At 42.7% G+C, this 23,122-nt stretch overlaps 1 protein-coding gene across 4 annotated transcripts in view; it reads right to left on the minus strand.

The window, feature by feature from the left end:
• Nucleotides 1-6,628: 6,628 nt before the first annotated feature.
• RUBCN (rubicon autophagy regulator) overlaps nt 6,629-23,122 on the minus strand; it is a 58,780-nt gene continuing 42,286 nt past the window's right edge. For 2 of the 4 annotated variants that reach the window (XM_047875264.1, XM_047875263.1), the window contains exons 12-21: nt 22,355-22,429; nt 15,957-16,017; nt 14,815-14,947; nt 14,010-14,155; nt 13,094-13,158; nt 12,392-12,630; nt 11,767-11,828; nt 10,917-11,070; nt 9,707-9,800; nt 6,629-9,479 (exon numbers count right to left, since the gene is read on the minus strand). In XM_047875264.1, coding sequence (XP_047731220.1) covers nt 9,301-9,479; nt 9,707-9,800; nt 10,917-11,070; nt 11,767-11,828; nt 12,392-12,630; nt 13,094-13,158; nt 14,010-14,155; nt 14,815-14,947; nt 15,957-16,017; nt 22,355-22,429 — 1,208 coding nt within the window. In that variant the 3' untranslated portion in view covers nt 6,629-9,300. The remainder of the gene's footprint in view (nt 9,480-9,706; nt 9,801-10,916; nt 11,071-11,766; nt 11,829-12,391; nt 12,631-13,093; nt 13,159-14,009; nt 14,156-14,814; nt 14,948-15,956; nt 16,018-22,354; nt 22,430-23,122) is intronic. The other 2 variants (XM_047875266.1, XM_047875265.1) reach the window with 1 other exon arrangement.

Here is a 23,122-nt window from a genome sequence, read left to right on the forward strand (position 1 = left end):
AAACCAAAGTCTCTAAGTCTGATGCGCAAAATGTTTATGTAAACTCCAAGGTGTCCTCTCCCTGTGTGTGCTCGGGACAGAAAGTCTAGACAGAGGCACCAGTTCTCAGGGGAACTGGGCATGAGGCTAGGAGATCAAGAAGAGGGAAGCCCTGGATATTTTCTCAGCCAATTTGGGTCACCTTATCTTGTGCTGAAGAATGTTTGGGGAGTATTTTAAAGCAATAGCTGTCTTGACTACCCTTTAATATCTACACACTTTTTGTACATTCCCTCCCTTTTTGTAAATTCCCTGCATTTCAAGGGAAAGCATTTTTCCCCAAAACAAAGCAAAAACCAAAATTAACTCTATATATTCTAAAACATAATATGACCAGTTTGCAGATATTTCAATAAGTACATGAAAAGCAGGGGAATTACCGCATAATTCCATCATTTTTAAAAATTTTTTTAAATGTTTTTATTTATTTTGAGACAGAGAGAGGCAGAGCATGAACAGGGGAGGGTCAGAGAGAGAGGGAGACACAGAATCCGAAACAGGCTCCAGGCTCTGAGCTGTCAGCACAGAGCCTGATGCGGGGCTCGAACTCACAGACCATGAGATCATGACCTGAGCGAAAGTTGGATGCTTAACTGACTGAGTCACCCAGGCACCCCATATAATTCCATCATTTTAATAGCGCCATACTTATTTTTTTTTTGTATTTCCTTCCCTTACTTTATGTATTTTTTTTCTTTCCAGGGACATTTTTTCATAGTTGTAATGGTGTATATACACTTTTTTAAAAAACGTTTTTATTCAAATTCAGGTTAGTTAAAATACAGTGTAATATTAGTTTCGGGTGTACAATTTAATGATTCAACACTTCCATATAACACCCGGTGCCCATCACAAGTACACTCCTTATTATATACTTTTTAATATATAAACTTCTCCTTTTGCAATTTTGGATTTGCAGAAAAGTTGCAAAGAAAGCATGAGAGTTCTGAAAATTTTCAGTTTTCACTAAGTTACCATCTTACATTTTTCAACACTAAGAAACCAATATTTGTATATTACGTTTAATTTAACTTTAGATTTTATTTGGATTTAACCAGCTTTGCTGCTGTCCTCTTTCTGTCCCAGGATCCAATTCAGGATGGAACATTGTATTCAATCGTGTCTCCATCGCCTCTTCTGGCATGTGGCAGTTCCTCAGTCTTTCCTTGTTTTTCATGACCTTGACAGTTTGAGGAGCACTGGTCAGGTACTTCAGGTAGACAGTCCTCAAATCGGGCTTGTCTTATGTTTTCCTCATGAGCAGAATGAGGTTATGGATTTTTGTAAAGAAAACCACAGAAGTGATGTGCCCACCTCATCACATTATATCCAGGGTGTATAATATCCACATGACATGGCAGTATTAACCTTGATCATTTGGTAAAGGTAGTGTTGGCCAGGTTTCTCCATTGTGAAGGTGCTACTTTCTCTTTCCATACTTTTGTTTTTTTAAAGTGAATTACTAATTCTAGTCCATTCTTAAGGGGAGGGAGGATTAAGCTCCACCTCCTGGAAAGGGAATAATTTACAGATATTGTTTGAATTCTTCTGTAAGGAAGATTTGTCTGTTCTTACTCATTTATTAATTCTATCATCTATTTATATCAGTAGGGATTCATGTGTATTTGACATATATTTTTCTCCCTTTGTCTCCATATGACAATATAACATTTTTTTTCTATGTTACTAGCACGGTCTTCATGACCATCATTTTAATAGTTGCATCTATTTTTAGATATTTTCCACTGCTAACTTTGAACTCACAAATTATGCTGCAGCAAACACCTTTTGAAACAATGTTCTATGATTGTTTGCATTCCAGCTGTGGCATGATGTTTGGAACACAGAAACATAAGTCTACTTAGGATATATGAATATATGGATGGATGCATGCATGCATGCATGCATGCTGGGCTGGCATCCTTTTTTTCCTGTTGAACAGTGGTCTTAGCCTATGGAGATCTCAAGTCTAAGTTAAGTGTTCAGAAGAGAAGCTTGAGAACTTGCTGCAAATCAGGCTTTGACTTCCTGTGAACCATAACTAGTTTGTAACAATAAAAAAAGGCCCTCAGAACAAATACAGATCTTGTACTGTAAGCTATTTTTCTATCTCTGGCTGGAAAACATTTGAATATTTTAACAGCTTCAGCAGTTTTTCACATGGATTTATCATTCTTCTGTCAGCTTACCTTGTAGACATGAAGATTTTTTAATTCCTGGGGTGTTTTTAGGGCATATAGATATCATCATATGTAGTCTCTGGCCAGGGAAGTCTGTCAGTTTAATAATAAAGTGAGTAAAGGACATTTGGAAAGTTACCTTCTCTGATAATGGCTGCTGGACAAAACAAAACAGAAACAGTTACAAAGTAGCTGAGGGAAGAGAAGGCAGGTGAGTATATTTTCATCACTTCAACATTTGGGACTGTAACCAAACCTCAGCAGAGATTTAGTGCCAAGGAGATAAGGAGCTGAGGGGCAGTAGTCAGAGGCAAAGTGAGAACAATCCAGTCCTTGACAGGCAGTGTACTTCTAACCATTCTTATCCCCATGTAGAACAGGCAGTTCCTTACATTCCAATCCCCACCTGGCCATTCAGGCATTCATTCCATTCACTCGTTATTCTGTTACAGAAAATGCTAAATAACACGGCTGTGTGAGAAGTGTTCTAACAGGAGGTACAGAAAGAGTGTTAAGGGTTCACAGAGAATGGGTAGGGCAGAATACAGCCAGAGAAAGCCACGATGTAGCTGAGTTAGCTCTTGTAAGGAAGAAAGATCAAGGTGTAGTTGGGAATGTGCTAGTAGTTCAGGGAATGGCAGGAGATGAAGTTAGGAAGCCAAAGTGTGACCAGGTATTGAAGATCCTTTATGTGCCAGGGGAAGGAACCAAACTCTATCTTATACGGAGAAACAGTGGTGAGTTTTAGGTAAAGGGAGTACGACCCCACAGTAATGTTTTCCATCCTCCCCACCCACCCCTGCCCCAAGCTCCTCATCCCGACTGTGGAGGGCAATGTAGCAATATTTACCAAAATTACAAATGCACATTTTTTGTGGCAGCCATTCCACTTTGGAGAATTTATCCTATAGACATACTTGCATCCACATGAGGTAATACATGACCAGGTTTTTCACTGCAGCATTGTTTGTATTAACAAAGGATGGGAAACAACTTAAATGCTCATCAGTAAGTAACTGGTTGAATAAACTATTATCCATTCATACAATGGAAAATGTGCCACTATAAAAGAAGAATAAGGAAGTTCTTCATGTACTGATACAGAAAATTCTTTAAGAAACACTGTTTTTTTAAAAAAAAGCAAGGTACAGGGGTGCCTGGGTGGCTCAGTTGGTTAAGCATCTGACTTCGGTTCAGGTCATGATCCCACGAGTTCATGAGTTCGAGTCCCACACCAGGCTCTGTGCTGACAGCTCAGAGCCTGGAGCCTACTTTGGATTCTGTGTCTCCCTCTCTCTCTGCCTCTCCCCTGCTCACACTCTGTCTTTCAAAAAGAAATGTTAAAAAAAAATTTTTAATAAAAATAAGCAAGGTACATTAATGTATATATGTCAATTTTTAAAAAAGGGTGAAGAATAACAAGTATACATTATTTGCTTGTATAAAGAAACTCTCTAAGGATAAATGGAAAAGTAATGAGGGGCTACCAAAGGGGGTGAGGCAAAAACTGGGCACATGGCTTTTCACCATATACTTTTCTTGTGGACTTTAAGCATGTGGATGTTAATTAGAAAATTAAATATTATTGATTAAACAAAAGAGAAAGAGAGAGAAGCTCTCTTTCATTCCCTTTTCCTCTGTAGGTCTCATTCCTGCTTTTCACCTTGTCAGGACTTTCTTTCAGTTAGATCTATGGTTGTGGGGCTTCCAGTGGTTAAAGGAGAAATACACAAATCTTCTTTTAGTCCTTTGCGTAGGGAGACCTATTGACACCTAGGTTGAATTTCTTCCCCCAGATTCTAAGTGGCAAAGGCTGGCAGGCGAGGGAGGAAAGATGTGTATTCCTCACGTGTTTTTCCCTCACTGCTGCTGGTACTAAAGCAGTTGTGTTTGCTGCGGCAACAAGGGCTTGGGGGAAAAGCTGGGAGGGGAGCTCCTGTTCCCTCTGTGGGCCAGTGGGGAGATAAAACCAGCTGGGAACTCCAAGCATCACTTTGAAAGGAAAACAAGTGAGAAACTCCCCAGGCAGTGAGAGAAAAGGACAGGACTTACCTAGGGTGATGAATTGCCAAAAGGTTTCAGGTCATCCGTGCATCTTACTGTTTTGCTGCAGCCTCTCAGAAGGCTGGTCACTAAAGCTCCCACCCACCTAGGAGCCCTCCCACCACTCAAGATTTATTTTAACCTACTAACCCTCACACCCCGCTGTTCTGGTCTTAAGTTGGTGTAATGATATTGGGATAAATGACAGGATCCAAGGAAAATTAACGACAAAGTCTCTGATAGACCTCCAAAGCCAGAGCATAGCTCTCTGCTTTCTGCTCCTCTGGGAGCAGTTCGTAGAATAGAGGGAGGCAAGGATATATGTAAAGCACAGCCTCATTTCTCCGCGCTCCTAGAGGAGTAGTGCTAAGCAAATTCTCTTTCCTTTTTAATCACATTCATCTTTGATCCCAAGAACATCAAGCTCGCAATGGGAAAGTGAGGGCCATCTGGCAGTTGCTATCACTAAAATTTTAACAGCTGGCAGTTTGATACCCTGGAGACTGGATATGGGAGAAGACTGTAGTTGGTCAGGGCAGAAGAGTCAGCAGGATATGGTAGGCATAGTGATTCCTGTTACCCATACTCTAAGCTAGAAGTTCATAGGAAAAAGGAAGCAGGTTTGAGCCTCACTTTAACCAAGATGCTATAAAGATCATGCCTACTTGTTATACCATTACAGGGTATAGCAAATCTACGCACACTTGGGGCCACAGGGAGTGACGGATAACACAGTCAATGCCACAAATGGATGACTGTCCAACGCATAGCACCCCTCTCTTTGGGGTGTGTCCCAGTATTCAGGGGTGAGTCCCCAACACAGTCATTACTCTTTGACCTGCCTCACTGGCAACAAGAGGTTTATAAATCTTGCACCTGACGTTCCTACAACTGTCCTGGTCTCCACACTTCCCGAGACTCAGTGGTCAGTTTTCCTTGGATTCTGTCATTTATCCCAGTATCTTTCCAATATCTTTCCCCTCAGCCTTTTGTTCACTGGTTTAAAATGTCCAAGTCATTGTAGAACATTTGGAATGCATCTTGTTTTCAGAGGCTCTGGGTAATGCGCAGACAGCGATGACAATATACCACACCCCAGTCAAAACCAACATCATTTCTCTCTTGAATGACTGCAACCATCTCTCTAGAAGATCCCACTGCTTCTACTCTTGCTTTACTCTATTTACTCTCTGAAAAGTACACACTGACATTTTAACCAGATGAGTCACTTCTCTAAGACTCTTCAATGGCTTTCCAAGGCCCTAAGAATAAAGCCTAACCTGCTTAGTATGTCCTTCTTGCAGGTCCTTGGCCAAACTCCTCCTGTCTCTACACCAACACATATGCTGGTTCTCATCTGGAGCCTCTTCTCTCTACTCTGTGCCTAACAGGGGCCTTGTCTCCAACCTAAATTAGGTCCACACCCGCCCCCCTTTTTTTCAATTCAATAGTATATACTCTTTTTCCTTCATAGCTCCTATTACAGCTTGTAATTACATATTCATTTTGGTGACTTTAGGCAATGTCTGTCTCCCCCTTAAGACTCTAAGTGCCCTAGAGTCGGGACTGTCTCCATTTTGCTCCCTCCAGTAGCCACAGAACTTAGCACAGAAACTGGCATACAGTAGGTACCCAAATATTTAATGGGTGATTAAATAGGAAGAGATTGGCATGGCTAGAGATGGCTGAGATTAAGATAAGAAACCGAATTTGTGTGCAAGTGATAGCAAAGGAACAAAATAGATTTACTTTAAAAAGAAAATTCAACAGAATTTGATGACAGGTGGTGGGAAGGAAATATGCTTTACTAGCTGAACATGCCACCTGACTCAGAGAGGAAGGAGTCAAAACCGAATTTTCAAACTGGAGTGAGTAATGTTTAGGTTTGGGGAAATATGATACTTAAGTTAGTTTTAGACATATCAGTTGGAGATGACCAAGAGATATTAAAGCAGAAATGTTCAGAAAGTTGCAGGGTAGGGGCGCCTAGGTGGTTCAGTTGGTTAGACTCCTGGTTTCAGCTCAGGTCATGATCTCATGGTTTGTGAGTTTGAGCCCCACATCAGGCTCTGCACTGCCAGCACCTGACACAATTCGGATGCTGTAGACAGAAAGATTTACATCACTTTAAAATAAAAGATACTTACATCAAGGGAATGGGTAAGGGGCACACCTCATGCACTGGTAATGACTGTGCCCACGTCTTTTATACATGAAGGAATAAAAAAATCCAGAGAAACAAAGTGATCTGCTCAAGGTCACATAACAAGTCAGTGATGATGCATTCTGACCCACTTTTCTTGACTCAGAAACCTCCTGAATTTTCAGACATGCCTGCTTTATAGTAAACACTCAAAACCATTTCCTGATAGTCAAGGTGGACAAATAAAAGGCAGGAATTTTATTTCCTTAGTTTATTAAAGATGACAATGAACTGTTAGGCTGTGTATGTATTACAGTGAATAGAAATCCAGTTCAGAACACAAGTTGCACATGAACAGAACATCTCTATATAGACTCTTGCTCCTTTTATGTTAATTTAACAAAAACTCTAAAGCCTTGGCAGAGAAAGTCAATAACAGCCTCATTTAAGTGGAAAATATTTGCCTTCCACTCTTCTGCAATGTCTTGAATCTTGTCTCTACCTTGCAAGCAAACGTTTAACTTTTTTCCCTTTATTTATAAAAAAGAACACTTTTTCCCTCCCATTTCATTCAGAAAGAACTCTCTTCAGTGCATTCAAAGCTTTTCCCCACAACAGCAGGGGATTTCAGATACTGGTATTAGTTGCAAAGTGCTTTCAAAATATCCCATACTCTTTCCTCTCAAATAAATAAATAAATGGGTATTTGGACAGTGATGACAGCAGAGTGTCAGGGTCACTAAAACAGATACGCAATCTAAAGAGATGGAATGTGAAAGGTGGAGAAAAATAAGTGAAAAACCAGGAGCATGTAAGACTGCTGAGCTCAACTTTGGAAACTGTCGTTTTCCATCTTTTGGTCCTATGCTAATATGAAACAGGAGGAACAATAATGAGAGTGCATCTCTCTTCCAGTGTAGTGACTTGGAGTAAGGAGCTGGATGTGTAATTTGTACCACAACTAGAAGCAGAGTTCACCATTTTTTACAAACCCCTGAGTCTGAATCTGAGGCCTAACCTTTAGTAAGCCTTGAGTTTTGTGGGGCAATTCCCAAAGCTCCTAGGTAGGACAAGGCTCCTAGTCAGCCCTTCAAAACTGGGCTGGGCTGGAAGTCTTGGCTCTCAGAGTCTTCCCGATGAACTAAGGGAGAACAAGCTCAGGGTCTTCCAGCCCGATCCCAAGTCCGAGGCAGAGAGATCAATGCCATGCGTCAATTCCTCCCTGCTCCCTGTTGCCCTGGTGGAGCCTCAGCTCTGGCCACTTCCTTCCTGCCCCTTCTACTTCCTGTGAGACTGCTGGGTGCCTCCAGCTCAGGCACTCATTGGCTTCCACCAACCATGTGCTACTTTCTGTTCGGCTTCTTGGGGTAGCATCTACACCAAGTTTTTTCTATTAGCAACCAACTATGGAAAGACAGGTATACAAGAAGTCAGTCCCAGAATGAAACAAAAACAAAAACAAAACAAAACGCTGTGGGCTTTTGTTCACAGAGCCGCCAGCCTTCAGAACAGTAACCCTGACCAGTGTTATACGTAGAGGTCAGGAGCTATAGCAACTTAAAGAACACCACAAACATATCACGGTCCCCTAGAAACACACATCTTAAGAAAGGGTATGTGTGTGTTGAAATTAGTAATATGGAAAGAATGATTGAACATATGGATATCACCAGGCTAAATGGCTCAGTGCATAATAGGCATAAAGGCTCTTGTTATTCCAAGAACACAGGAACATTCACACTCACATTCATGTCCACAAATTGCCAAGTTCCCTAACCCCACTAATAGCAGAAAGCTTCCCCACCCTTACCCCAACTTTAACAAAAGAAACAAAGGTAAGAGTTCATCCACCAGGGAGGGTCCCAACTCTGTTGCAGGAAGGGGATGAGAATGGAGTTGGGCCATACTTTTACTCAGAACCAAAATGACCACCTAACAGTGGGCACAGTGGCAAGAGACCCACAAATAAGATGGCGGATAGAGTTTTTGTCCTCAACTTAGGATGGCATCAGGGACTTGCCTAAGCTTGAAAGATCATATATACACCAGAGCTAGGTTGAAAAAAAGAGACCTTATCACTTAAGAGGAGGCCAACAGCTCCTCTGACTGAATAAATGCTCCTTAAGCAACAGAGCTGTGGCCTCACTTATGCTGGGTGTAAGGCTGTGAAGGGGTCTGGCCTAAGTATCAGTTCTGTTTCTTTGCTTCAAGCCCACCAGGGTAAAGAAAGTCAGCTTGTGACATCATCTTTGCCTAGAATACTTCAAACAAGGAGGTCATATGGTGGACTCCTTGAGGTCTCTGACGATTCCAGGTAATAATGCTGCTTTCATGGCCTAAAAAATACCTAAATAAGCTGGACAGAATGCCCACGATGTACTCCCATCCTCTAATGCTTCTCCTCAGGGTGCAGTCTGACTCTTATTTCAGGACTGAGAGAGAAAACTCCGTCCTCCTATTTCAGCAGCAAAGGAGAAGTGAGTTGGTTGAGAAAGGCCTGACTCAGAAGCTCCAGAACTAAAACAAAATAAAACTGGAAATGATACTTGAAATGCAGCTGAAACCGGATCTGGTCCAAGTGGTGAAGGCCATGGATGTCAGAAGCACTGGGTCTCATTGTCCACTCCCCTGACAGAGGCACTAGAAGCTTCACATTAAGGACCTGTGTGTCAGTTCTGATGGAAATACCCGGTACCTACACATTGTCACAACAGACTGGACCTCACCAACCTAACAAAGGTTGATTACACATGGACGTTAGATAAGTCATAAAAAAAAATGATGATAATAATCAAAGAAAAAAAAAAAACCAAGTGGGGAAAGTCCTTAAAAGGGTGGCTCAGTTCTGCATTATGTGTGACCCTAGCGCCTAGAAGAGGGCTTAATGTGCTTTCTTCAGGTGGTCTCCAGGACGGTGGCCTCTAGAGCCAAGGCTTCGGTGGGTTCCTCCTCGTAGTCTGACATGTAAGACTCCAGGCTCTGTTTGGCCAGCAATTCCCGCCGGGCCTGCAGCCGCTCACAGCGGGGACAGCTTCCAGACTTGAAACAAGCCTTATGGTAACACGCTTTACACTCTATTCAGGGAAGGTGAAAAAAAAAAGAGAAAACTATTTGTATTATCTCAAGCCAGAAGTAAATCACTGCCACAGCCCCTTCTTGCCACCACTGCTAGGTGCACCTGCGGTGAAAACAGGGAGTTTCTGAGACAAACTGAACTCTTCCTAATAGGGACGGCTGAGGGAAATAAATGAGCTTCGTGTTCAGTCTGGTTTGCCCACTCCACACCCGGACCAGTACTTACCTTCACAGGTCCGGCACTTATGGAGCTCAAAAGGGAAGATGATGTCATCCTCGTTCTGACAGAACTCACAGATGAAGCCCTTGGCTTGGCAGAGCTGGGGTGGGGGGAGAGGGACAAGCAGCAAAATCAGGGGCAGCAAACCAGGAACTGGCACAAGAGGATGAACCCAAGTGGGGGATGGGGCAAAATATAAAGAAGACTTGAGTGGGCCCTAAGGGGTTCTCCCGCCTCCTGGGAAGAGACCCGCTGGACATGACAGCCAAACTGGGGCCAGGACTGGGCAGTATTAGACAAACCTTTAAGATGGAGACAAGGGAGCATGAGTTTGAGAAACTGCAACCACGAGAGTGGTTCACAATGCAGAGTTGTAAAGAAAGAAGGGATGATGCCACAAGGGGCTTCCTAAAGTCAGAATTCCAGGCTGGGTGATGACTCTATTTTGAAATAGGAACCACAGCCAATTAACATAAAATGTGATGGCAAGGGCATTTCTCCAAAATAACACCCAGCCTTGAATCAGGTTATAGCAAAACCTTTCCAATTCCCCCCCACTATACAGGATCTCTACATATGCCCTATTTTGAGCTCTAATTCTGGGACTGTCACAGGAACACACACTGGGCATATTCTAAGATGGGAAATTCTAAAAATGGAACTTCTGAATTTCTGGCATGTTGAGTATATCAAGGACAATAATAACTTGCATCTATAGAATGAAGTTTACAAAATGCTTTCATGTAAATTATTTTGTCAATTCTCAAAACTACTGAGAGGAAAGGGCAGGGGCTATTAATTATTATCTTCATGTTACAGACAAGAAAATTGAGGCTTGCTGCAGAGAGGGCAAAGTACTTCCGTTGGTCACAGTAATTTGAGAATGATAAAGTGGAGGGAGACCCAGTCCCTCTCCAGATTCTAATTCAGGGTTCTCTCCTCCCACATCAGGACAATTCTACACTGAAGGCCTGCTTAGTCCTGCCCTTACCCAGGGGCAGTGCCAGCACCACATCCTCTTCTGATTTCAGGTTCTTTAGATCTGGATGAATTAGCTGTTCACCAATCCCAGGAACAGCAATCCTACCCAGTTTTTCTCCCAGTGTTGACAGGCCATTTCAACTTCCTGAAACTGCATGGCAAGAACTTGGGTCCATCCCACTCCCTGTATCCCTAAGCAAGAGTCCAGTCACATGATAAAGTGAGACTATCTTACCATGCATCGCTCTACGTGGGCAGCCCCTGCCCTGGTGAGCTCAGCAAGCCGGGGCCCCAGCTCTCCCTTCCTGGTTGCATTCAAGTCATTCAGCGAGTATAGGTGGAGATCCTCGGTCAGGTGGCCTGGAACTGTGTCAAAAGAATCCAGAAGCCTACAGAAAATGAGGGGAAGTAGGTAGGAGCCGAAAACGAACATTTTGGGGGCACCTGGGTGGCTCAATCGATTAAGCATCCGACTCTTGGTTTTGGCTTAGGTCATGATCTCACAGTTCCTGAGTTTGAGCCCCATGCTGGGCTCTATGCTGACTGTGGAGCCTGCTTAGGATTCTCTCTCTCTTCCTCTCTCTCTTTGCCCCCCACCCTCACGTCTCTCTTGCTCTCAAAATAAATAAACTTAAAAAAAAGAAGAAGAAGAAGAAAATGAACATTGTGTGTGGCACATCAAGGTAGAAGGATCTGTACTATCCAGAAGCAGGATAGGGAAAAGAAGGGCCCAGACAGAGTCGATGAGGGTGGGCAGTGTTCGGCCAGCCTAGGAGTTCCAGACCACTCCGGACCCTCCACACTACTAGATGTGAGTGAGAAGTGACTTTTATACCTTCCTGCACAGTGATTCATGCCAGCTTGCAAAGAGTGGCAGGTCTGGCCTGACAGAACAACCACAGAGTTCCCTTCCAGAGAGGATACAGACACACTCAACTGCTGCAGGCTTTTTGCTGACCATTTCTGGAATTCTCTACAAATCTCTCTACTTTCCTTCTTCACACAACAAGGGACAACTGCTGGGGCGTGTCTGTTTCAGAGACATTAACCCAGCAAGAGGCGTCTGGCCTCCACACGAGACTTACTCTTTGGCCAGTCGGCAAGTCTTAAACATGTTCTTCATGTGATACAGCTGGATCCGCAGCAGCTGAAGAGAAAGACATTGTGGTGGTGAGTGGGGGGTAAGAGCAGGTATGAAGAGGAAAGAAACAATTATTAGAATGACCAGTACCTTTAAACCCTGGAGGTCTGGAAGCTTTGCATGCAGCAGCCAGAGCCAAACTATTCTCTACATCTGTAACTCAATAACTTGCTTCAAAATGACCTCCAGTCAGGGAGGGCACCTCTGCTGGGTTGTGCTCCCAAATTACGTATACAACTAGAAGCCACTGAGAAATCCAGAATTTGAATTTCCCACCTGATACCCTATTCTCCCTTCAGTATATTTTCAGTGCAGGGAAAACTCCTGCTTTTGTCACTGAGTGCCATCTATGGCTTCAGACCTGCCATTAGTAGGTTTGAGGCTCTAACTAGACAGGTGAGAAATGACAAGAGTCTGAGAAAGCATGTAGAGAAAGTGTGAGTAATGAGATGGTTACAGCTCTGACACAGTGACAGAAATGTCGTGATCCTAGCAAAGGCTGCATGAACAGAGGGAGGGGATGAGGGATGAGGAGGGTAATCTGTGATATGGCCTTTCAAGGATCTTACCCGGACTTGATTGAGCAGCTTGACCTTCCTATAGAGGGCACTGTTGATGTCCTGCACATTGAAGAGAGGATCGTTCCAGATCTTAATGAGCAGGTCCTTGGAGAAATTGCTGACATAGTACTTGCTGAAGTCCCACTTGCGCAGAACCCGGCTGGGGATGACCATCTGAGCATTTTCATGGCAGCACTGACAGAAGTACTTGCCCAAGTACTCACAGTACCGCAGCCGCTTGATATAATCTGGAAAAACCAGAAAGTCAAAGGTCAGATGTGGCTTTCCCATCTATAAGCTGGTGAGGCAGCTCTCTTGCTCCTTTTCAAAGAGCAGAAAGGGATGGCCACTGGTCTCCATCTATTTCTGTGCTCCCAAAGCTAGAGGAAACCCACAGAGTGGGTTTCTGTGTCCCTCTCTGAAGGCCACTGAGGAAACAAATTCTGGCAGAGTTGGTAAGATTCAGATTCCAAGAACCTGGCCCAGAGTACCCAGTTTTCTTTGGTACACGATGTCGGTAACGGGCCCCCAGAAATCATTTCCCTCTGATTGCCAGTAATCCTGCACAGCCCTACCTTCCGGGTCTGGGCCCCTTCTTTCCCTTTCCCAGTTCTGCTCTGTTGCCTCTTCTCACAGCCTCTCTGACCAGCCCCAAGGGTGTGAGAGGGCACAGTCATTGGAGGCGGACTGGGGGTCAGAGAAGATGCTCACCGGGGTCAGTCCGAATGCCACACCCTGCACAGCGGTAATTCTGCTTGGCCACAGCGATCTTCCTCCTGAGGAGAAGGGAAGGAGAGGGCTTTGGCAAATACCAGCCACAGGAGGCCTCTGGGGTATAAAGGATAAGGAGGCAAACACAGGGCTCTTGTTACGTATGGCAAGAGTAGGGAATTCACCTACTGCTTTTTAGAGTTGGATAAAAAGAACCCACTGGGAGAACCAATTCAAACCGAGGATTACTAGGTTAGAATTTAGGTCAAGGCAGGGACAGTCCCTAACAAATGAACCACACTTCATGTACAAATATAAGAGATGAGAAACAGGACAGAGGAGAGAACAAGAGGAAAGAAAGGCAATCATCCATCTTACGAGAAAAAAAAAACAGGGGTCGTCTAGGTGGCTCAGTTGGTTAAGCATCCGACTCTTGGTTTCGGCTCAGGGCATGATCTCGTGGTTTGTGAGTTCGAGCCCTGCATCAGGCTCTGTGCTAACAGTGCGGAGCCTGGTTGGGATTCCCTTTCTCTACCTCTCTCCCTGTCCCTCCCCTGCTTGCTTGCTCTCTCTCTCTCTCTCTCTCTCTCTGCCTCTCAAAAATAAATAAACTTAAAAAAATTTTTTAAAAAAGAAAGAAAGAAAGAAACACCAGTAAGCTCACAAGACTGTTGGGAGGAAGACAACAGGTCGGGAAGGCCAGTGATAAAAGACCTCATTCCCGGTTATCTCTGGGAAGCAACAGGAGGATCGGGAGTAAGACTTGCGACAAGATGCATCATCTTCACTCTCTGCCTTTAAGTGAACAGAATTGTGTGGGAGCTACAGCTGGAGGCAGAGACAAGAGGTGAGGAGACTGCCCTGACAACCCAAAGATATATCCATTTTCCAAAGGACACAGACACTGCCTACTCACGTCGGGGCTGAATGAACATTAAAAATGATCTGAGGCCGGGGTGGAGCCCACTCCAGGTTGCCACGAACACGGATGCGCAGCTTGTAGATGTCCGCATGCTGCCCGTCATCTGGTGAGATGGGCAGTGAGTCAGGGATGGGCAGGAGCTGCAGGAGAGAAGCACAGGTTGGTCCAACAGGGACGGTCTGGGAGAACATGCTTGACTCTTTGGTCATGACAGAAACACATTAATCAAAGAGGTGTCAGGATCATCTCAGGTAAAGGCTTCAAGCAACCTTGGCCCTCAGAATAAATCATTGAGGCACCAGGCTACTACAAGTGAGGACCTTGTGTTCCAAGAAGTAAAAAGAACAGAAAAAGCATTCCAGTGGCATGGCACCTGTTGCTGATGCTGTCCCTGAAGCCACCTCAGGACCCTTGTTATGCCAAGATGCTTCATGCCTTACTCAACTATAGAGCAAAGAAGACTATGAACAATGTACTTTTTCACAGTGTCTCAAAGGTGGTCACAATACAGGAGTTCCACCTCTGGGTCTAATAAGCAGTCATGTGGAATAAGGACAATGAAGGAGCTATTATCTCCTGTTCTGACTACTGCTAGGGAAAACCCAGGCAAGCATATCTTCTTCATTCATTCATTTATTCACTCAGCACATTTGTAACAAGTGGCTTCTGTGAGCGAGGAAGGAAACACTAAGGCTCATTCTAGACTGGGGACATGTGACAGAGGAGAAAAGCATCAGAGACGCTCATGGATTCGTGGGGCTGGACAGTGGGTAGAGGAAAAAAAGCTGAAGAAATCTACCTTCTGAGGGGCATCATGCTCTGGAACCAGCCATTCTAGCTCTGAGGCAGCTGGCAGCTGCATGCCTTCAAATTGCTTCAGGAGTCCCATGGCCACCGCCTCTGCAGATGTGGAGTGTAGGAAGCAGTGGGAGCTGGAAAGGAGATGCAGGGAAGGCTGAGCAGAGAAAAGACAGGAAGATGGGAGCCCGCCCTCCAGGAACTGATACTATACCCTGTGACTTCTGAGCTGAGAACACTCACAGTACCCCCAGTCTGCCTGGCTTCTTTTCTCATCATCTTCAGATACATGTGTGGAGGAAAATATATTGACCTTATGGTCTTACGACTTAGGCTCAAATCCCACTTAATAGCATTACATGGCTAAATAATAAAAAAAAATTTTAAAAAGGGGGGGCGCCTCTGTGGCTCAGTCTGCTAAGTGTCCACCTTCAGCTCAGGTCATGATCTCACGGTTTGTGAGTTCAAGCCCCATGTTGGGCTCTGTGCTGACAGCTCAGAGCCTGGAGCCTGCTTTGGATTCTGTGTCTCCCTCTCTCTTTGGCCCTCCTCCACTTGCACTCTGTCTCTTTCTCTCTCAAAAATAAATAATAAAAAAAACTTAAAAAAATAGCATTACATGGCAATGCTAGTTAGGGATTCTCTATCACTTCCTTTCTCTAAACTCCCATTTCTTTAACTGCAAAACGGGGGCTATAACATGGGTTTACAAAATAAATTGAGTCAAACTGCCTTGTGAAAGATAAAGGACTGTTTGTTGCTCCCGAACGGGGGACTATTTCCCCTGGTTGGATCTACAATGTGAAACCAGTTCAATTTGATTTCATAATCAGCAATCAGGATCACTGCTCTCTCTTTTCGGATCTGATCTTCTGGGGGCCTCTGGTATAATCAAAGTCAGCAGAGAAGGAATAATCCAGACTGTGAGCTTTGCCTCCACTAGAGCCCACCCTGTTTGAACCAATGATCTTCTGCTCTACTGCCGGGGGCTCACCACCACCATCAGGCAGGCCCATCACTTTGTTTTGTCTCTTTGTGAATTTGCATGCTTCCTCTATGGCCTTTCCCCTCCATATCCCAAGAACTGGGTTTGTTTCTCCACATACCCCAGGTTTTATTTAAAAGAAAGAAAAAAGTACTTACAAAGACTGGGAGGAAGTGAAGGATTTGCTGTTTGAGGCAGTGTTCCTTCTGATGTCAGCATCTAAGGGGAAAACAGATAAAGGGAGTGGGAAATGGAAAGGGAGGAAATAAGGGATAATAACAATGGAAACCATTCCAAGCTTTTGCCAGCTAAGTGCTCAGGGTAGCAGCTACAAGCTACATTCTATGCAGGGTAAGGAGCAGAGTCCAGGTGAAGCTCTACACATGATTTATAGTTTGGCTCTGTTTAAGTTACAACCAGACTGAATAAGTGACATTATGCATAGTATGGAAATGGTCGAAATGGCTACAAATCCAGGTGGAACACAGACTCAGATTTGGTGCAAAACAGTGAATGAGAAAAGGTAGCATCCTAAGGCACACAGGGACATACCCTCTATCAACACAAACACACAAAGAATACTCCAATCTCTCCTTCATTCTCTCAATCTCAAGCCCTCTTAAATGATAAACTCTGAGGTAAGAGCTCTGTCTAGCTCTTTTTTATATCAAAATCAGTACTTAACACAGAAATTGGATCACAGAAGTAACTCATTAAATGTTATGTGGAACTGGAACTTTGCTCCTAACATCTGACCACTACTGCTATCACTCCTGAATGCAAAGTCTTCTGCATCCTTATAAAAGCTTCATGGAAAGATTTCCTTTTTGTCTGGCAGCACAGGAAAGAAGAGAAGTTCTCTATGACTTGGCAGCTCCCTGAAGATGCCTGGTAACCAACACATTTTCATGGAGATATTCAACATGATGTTTTCTACTGAACTTTCAGGCATAATTGCAGGAAAATACGGCAGACTTTCCAAAGCCTATTTCTCATAAAGGATTTTGAAAAGGATTTCTAAAAATGATATGCCTGAACCTCCAGAGACCTCATCTTCTCAAATATGTTTGATGGGGAAAATGTGAAGTATAGCAGTCATGTTTGAGGAGGGAAGATAGAGTGTATTCAAGTTATGAAAACGAGACTGTTCTGGTAAGTCTCATCCTTCATTTCCTTTGATGCCCAGTGAAAAGACATTCTTTTCCTGATTAAAGATACACAATGATTGGAGCGCCTGCGTGGCTCAGTCGGTTAAGCATCCAACTTCAGCTCAGGTCATGATCTCACAGTTCCTGAGTTCGAGCTCCACGTCGGGTTCTGTGCTGACAGCTCAGAGCCTGGAGCCTGCTTCGGATTCTGTGTCTCTCTCTTTCTGCCCCTCCCCTGCTCATGTTTGTCTTTTTCTCCCCACCCCCTCTCAAAAATAAATAAACATTAAAAAATTTAAAAAAAAAGAAAAAGAAAGAAAGCTACACAATGATCAATCTACTGCATGTGAGCCCCTCAACAGAGCACTAAACATGGCATCACTCTGCAACTGGCCATGAGTAGCTCAATTGTTCTTCACATTTCCTTTGTGTATATATTTTTGTATATGCCACTAGATCATGAAATCTCCTTATAAGGAAATGAGAGCATGTCTAACTCTTCTGTTTTGGCCCTAAAAATATATAATACAGGGCACTGTATATAAGCCCTGTATACTCAGGTAATATTCCTAACAAATCAATGTTTTCAAAGCTATATACACAAGTGAGAGAACAGATTTGGAATCTGTCAGTGAATTTTCATATGTTAAGCACAGAAAAATTTAAGACAACAAAAAAATTTCTGACAAGTAAATAACAAATCCTATTTTTATTAACAAAGAAGTTTGTGTATATATTTTCTGTATGAATTTGTACCACCAAAATCCAGATCTCAATACAGTGCTAGTTGTCTATTCCATTCTAAAGAACACCAGTGAAGAAAAAAATTCTAGGCAATAGTAGACCTTCACAGACCATTTAGCTTGTAGCATTCATTTGAATAACACTTAAACTGCCTTGGATTTATACATAGTCTTGTCCTTATAACTCTGGAGTGTTTTCTACATAATAAGTTTTCAGAAAATATTTTCTAAATAAATGATTAATTGGCTAAAAGCAAAAAGCAAATTTTTGCTTTGTGACAGAAAAGGAAAAATGAGAGAAAATCATAGACAGATATCCTTGAATAAAGAGCTGACCAATGTTGTTACTGTAGGATTAGGCCATTAGAGAAAACACTGAGCATCAGAGAGAAGTGGTGATAATTCATGGTTGTTAAGGAAACCACTGGCTTCAAAAAGCTATTTAGCAGCTCTTCAACCTCACAGAGCAAAGTCATGTTTTCTTCAAGAGAAAAACAATCATTCTCTGCTCTTTGGAAAGTACAGTCACATCATACTTTACCATGTTTCTTCTTTTTTACCAGAGGTACGATGACTTCCTAGATAATCATGAATACTTCCAAGAGTGGGGAAGACCACACAGGTTTGGCTGTGACGATCTTCCCCTGAGAATGGAGAGGGGGAGGCAGTACCTGATCTCAAAAGAGACACCTGACACTGGCCAAGTACCCTGAAGGCCCCGTGGGTACTGGGCCTCTGCTGCATTCTGCGGACTCTCTGGTCAGTTCAAACATATAATTAAGTTAGTGTGGTGGAAACACTACTCAAGGATCTGGATAAAAGTAGACCAGGCTATAAGACAGAATATTAATGAGTAAACAGAGGAGAAGGCCATTCAATTGGATGGAAGTTAACATAATTATGAAACTTTCAATTAATTATTTGACAAGTATTTTTTTTCTAAGAGAACTGATTTCAAATGTTTCTGATGCTTTAGATAAAGCTATTGCTACTGACTGAAAAAATAAAATCAGAATTATAAAAACAATTAAAAAATGACATGCTATAAAAAGAATTTTTCCATGTCCAGACACTGGTATTGGGATGATCAGGAAAGAAAGGGTTAAAACCTTGGTACCCTAGCAAAATCTGCAAATTTTTAAACAAAGTAAGGCACAGGAAGAGAGTCGACTTCAGAATTCACTGGCCAGTTTGACGCTGGTTTCCTTCCTGCTTTTCTTCCAGCAGATAAGGTGACACCCAACACATTTGGATATCCAACTCCAATGAATTATCTGTAACAGCTGACTGGAGAGGAAACTTTTTAAAATGGAAACTCACAATTATTCTGCTTTAAAAAAAAAATGTATTTAAAAGGGCAGTGTGGGGAGAAGCACTGGTTACCTTGATTTGGACAGAACTTAAAAACTTGTTGGAAAATACAGTTCGTGAACTTCTTTCTCTATATATTGTGCCAGTTAAAAATCTATTGCCTTTCAGCTCCAAACCTGCCCTTCTTTTTGTCGGCTCTATGATAATGGAGCTGGACTCAAACAGCAGCCTTCTGCCAGCTGGCACCATGTTAAGTTTTGTCAGTAGAGGGCACTGGAGGGACACTGGAGGAGGCAGGAATTTCTCTTGCTGAGTTTGGTGGTACTCCTCTAGGCAGACTCCTGTAGTACATGTGACTTTTCCCTTAGGGAGGCAGGCCTTCATGAAGGTGGCCTTGAAGCAGAATGCCACTAGTGGTACTTCTCATAAACTGCTTCCCCAGTACCTCTTGGCAAAGCAGGAGCCACAGGCCTGGCACCTCCCATGGCGCACTTCCCCCAGCATCTCTTGAGTTCTGAGGCACAGCACTTCCCTAGGGGCAGCCTCCGCCAGCACTCCACAGAATGGTTTCCTGGTGCCATTGGCATGGCACCTCTCATAGACAGCATCCCCAGGCACTCTCTTAGGGCAGCTCTGCAGCCTCAGTGAATTTCTCCACCTCTAGTGAGCCAGGAGGTCTGGATCTCAGCCTTGCAGATATGGTCCTCTTCTATACTTGTTCCTTCCCCGGTGCTCCACCTCAGTCCTAGGCATACTGACTGCTACCTATATCTGCTATCCCTGTATACTTTAGAGTTGTTTTCACTCCTTACGAGCCAGGTTCCCATTACTTCAGTCCACCACGATAGTTAATAATTCTTTATTTTAAACCTTCCCTATTCAAATTACTCTGTGATTTCTGTCTCCTGACTGGGACCTGACATGCATGTGGAAGACTGAAATTCTAGAAGAATCTATGAAGGAAGATAAAGAACAACTGATGAAGCTATAATAAAAGGGGAAGGAGCAGTGAAAAACAAAACTCTAAAACTAAAGAAGTTGTAAAGACTGGGATTGGGAGCTTATAAATGATCTCATAACAATTTGGCAGGTACCATAGAAAGAAATTGATAAAGTGAAAGAGGCCAGATACAAAAGATCACATATTGTATTATTCCATTTATATGAAATGTTCAGAAAAGGCAATCTATAGAGACAGAAAGATGAGCAGTGAACTGCGGCTTGGGGTAGAAAGGGAAATTAAAAAAATTTTTTTAGTGTTTATTTTTGAGAGAGAGAGAGAGACAGAGCATGAATGGGGAAGGGGCAGAGAGAGAGGAAGACACACAATCGGAAGCAGGCTCCAGGCTCTGAGCTGTCAGCACAGAACCCAACGTGGAGCTCGAACTCAGGAACTGTGAGATCATGACCTGAGCTGAAGTTGAACGCTTAACCAACTGAGCCACCCAGGCACCCCATAAGAAGGGAAATTAACTGTAAATGGGCATAAGGAATCTTACTGGGATAATAAAAATGTTCTAAAACTAGATTATAGTGATGGTTCCACAAGTCGATAAATTTGCTAAAAATTATTCATCTATTTCCTTCAGAAACACTTCTGTTCCATATGGTCTACTCAATGAATCAGGATCTAAGAAATGTGATTATATCAAGTAGAGTATTACAATATGCAGAGTATTCATGATAGATGATGTCCATGATAGGATGCTTAAGCACTTAAATTTTCCCAAGGGTGTTATGGATTTTAATCTGATCGTATACTCAGAGGCTCTTCAATAGCATATATCACTTAAGATGATCAAAAAGAAACACATCTGTAAACCTCTGGATATAATCAGGAAGATTGCTAATGAGAAGTATAATGACACTTTTTAAAAATAATTTCATACCATTAATAAACCAGAAGCAGAGGAAAAGTAACAGAAAGCAAAAAGGAAATGTAGTGTAAAGAAAATTGAATTATAAATTATACTCTCCTAAATAAGAATCTGTGTGTAGAAATAAGGTAAAACAAGCCACTTCTTTTGAAAGAGGCTTGTTCTGATTGCTTTGCCTTCAACTCCCATAATGTGGTGGGATTATAGGGCACAAGAAAAAGTATAGTCTTTTAGTTGAAAAATGTTTCATGTATATAAAATATATAAATGTATTTTTAAAAAGTATAAAAATGTATTTTAAAAGCTTTAAAGAAAAGATGCCAGGGAGACCAAATAAAAGTACGCCTTATGGTTAAAGCAGACTGAATATGCTCTGACAGAGAAATGGCTGACAGTCAATAAATGCACCTGCAAAAGGACTGTGGTTGTAAACACGTAAGAGACCAGTTAAAAAGTGATAGGATAATTACGTGTCAAGCAAGGGAAGACTATGTTAGAATAAATTACAACAGTTCAGGAAAAAAGAAAAAGAAACTAAATACTTTCCTTTCTCCAAATCTTTATCTGATCTTACCTAATTATTTCACATTCTAGTGGCTGATTACATTGACAGTTAAAATGAACTATTTAGGGGCGCCTGGGTGACTCAGTCAGTTGAGTGTTGGACTCTTGATTTCAGCTCAGGTGATGATCTCAAGGTGCTTGGGATTGAGCCTAGCATTGGGGTCTGCACTGAACAGCACGGAGCCTCCTTGGGACTGTCTCTCTCTCTTCTCTGTCCCTTCCCTGCTTGTGCTCACAATTATGTATGCATGAGCTCTCTCTCTCTCTCAAAATAAATAAACATTATAAAAATTTAGAAAAAAATAAAGTGTTTAATAAATCCTGAGTTTTGCTGTTGTGTGTTTTAAAACCACTTTGAGTAGAAAACTGCTACTTTCAGTTAACCTACAGAAAGCCTACTTGCTTGAATCACAAAGAAATTACTAAGGCCAGACATTTATAGCAGTAAATCCTAATTATATACAAAGTACCAAGAAGGGATCACTTTCTGCAATGGCTCTGCAAATTCAAAACTCTAAAGACATATTATGCTTTCACATTATTCTATCGGACTTTTGCTGTCTGAATGTGTGGCAGTAGCTTAGCTGTTGGTTTGAACTAAAATTTCTTCACCTGACCGTTGCTTTCTAAACTGCCTACTACCTCCATCAGCCACAATCACCACTTAGTCTATAAATGTCACTGTAGGGAGGGATCAGCAAGGACAATCTCAGTGAGGAGGACTGTTGGAGGTCCTATGAAGAAGAAGAAAATGAGTATTTGAATTACTCCTAGCTGGCTCAAGCCTGGCTTTTCCCAGCTAGTTCTCCAAACCTTATAGACAGGTGTCACAAGATCAAGAATGTACAAAAGGTGATGCAAACATTCACACACATGCATGTATGAGCACACCCGTACTTCCAACACAAGCTACCTGAAAACATCGATGCCATTGACACTGAGAGTCCGTTCTTTGACATGTGAGTCAGGTTAGATCCTTCGCTACCATCTGTGATAATGATTATAAAAGGGGGCCCTTTAGTATTCAGACAGGAAGTAAATCAATGAGAATGACAGTTCTATACCACATGTTCCTGGAATCAGGACTTGACTTGGCTCCAAAAGGTAAAACTGCTTTTAGGAAGTTATATCCACAGAAAGGTGCTCAGTATTGCTTGGGAGATAGTTATTGCTATTTCCCCAAACCAGCCTGGTCTTAAAGACCTCCTAAGGTAGTGTTCTCAACCAGAGGAGATTTTCTACCCTTGTAGGTAAATTGGGTAGAGGCTGATGATGATGCTAAACATTCTACAATGCACGACAGTCTCTCACAACAAAGAACTATCTGGCCTAGAGGCTGAGAAACCCTACCCCGAGGTCTTTTCCTTTAGGGATTTCCATCCTGAACTGATTAGAGTTAGCTGACTAAACAACTCCTCTGGGGCCAAAAAGGCAACAACAGTTTCCAACAGAGTGCACTTCATGCCACTCCCAAGCAGGCTATTTCAAATTTGGTTCCTTCCAGACTGAACAGCTTCCTCTGGCCCCTTGCTTTGCTGCAAGGAACAGACTTAGTGGTCACCTGGACTGCCCCACACCTAGTGAAGCAGTGTTGTGAATTTACCTTAATATTACCCTCATGAAATTCTAACTGCTGATTCCAAGAGAAAGGGCAGAACACTTTTATTGTCTTCTAATTTGG

The sequence above is a fragment of the Prionailurus viverrinus genome, chromosome C2 (assembly GCF_022837055.1).
Source record: "Prionailurus viverrinus isolate Anna chromosome C2, UM_Priviv_1.0, whole genome shotgun sequence".
Classification (NCBI taxonomy): Eukaryota; Metazoa; Chordata; class Mammalia; order Carnivora; family Felidae; genus Prionailurus; species Prionailurus viverrinus.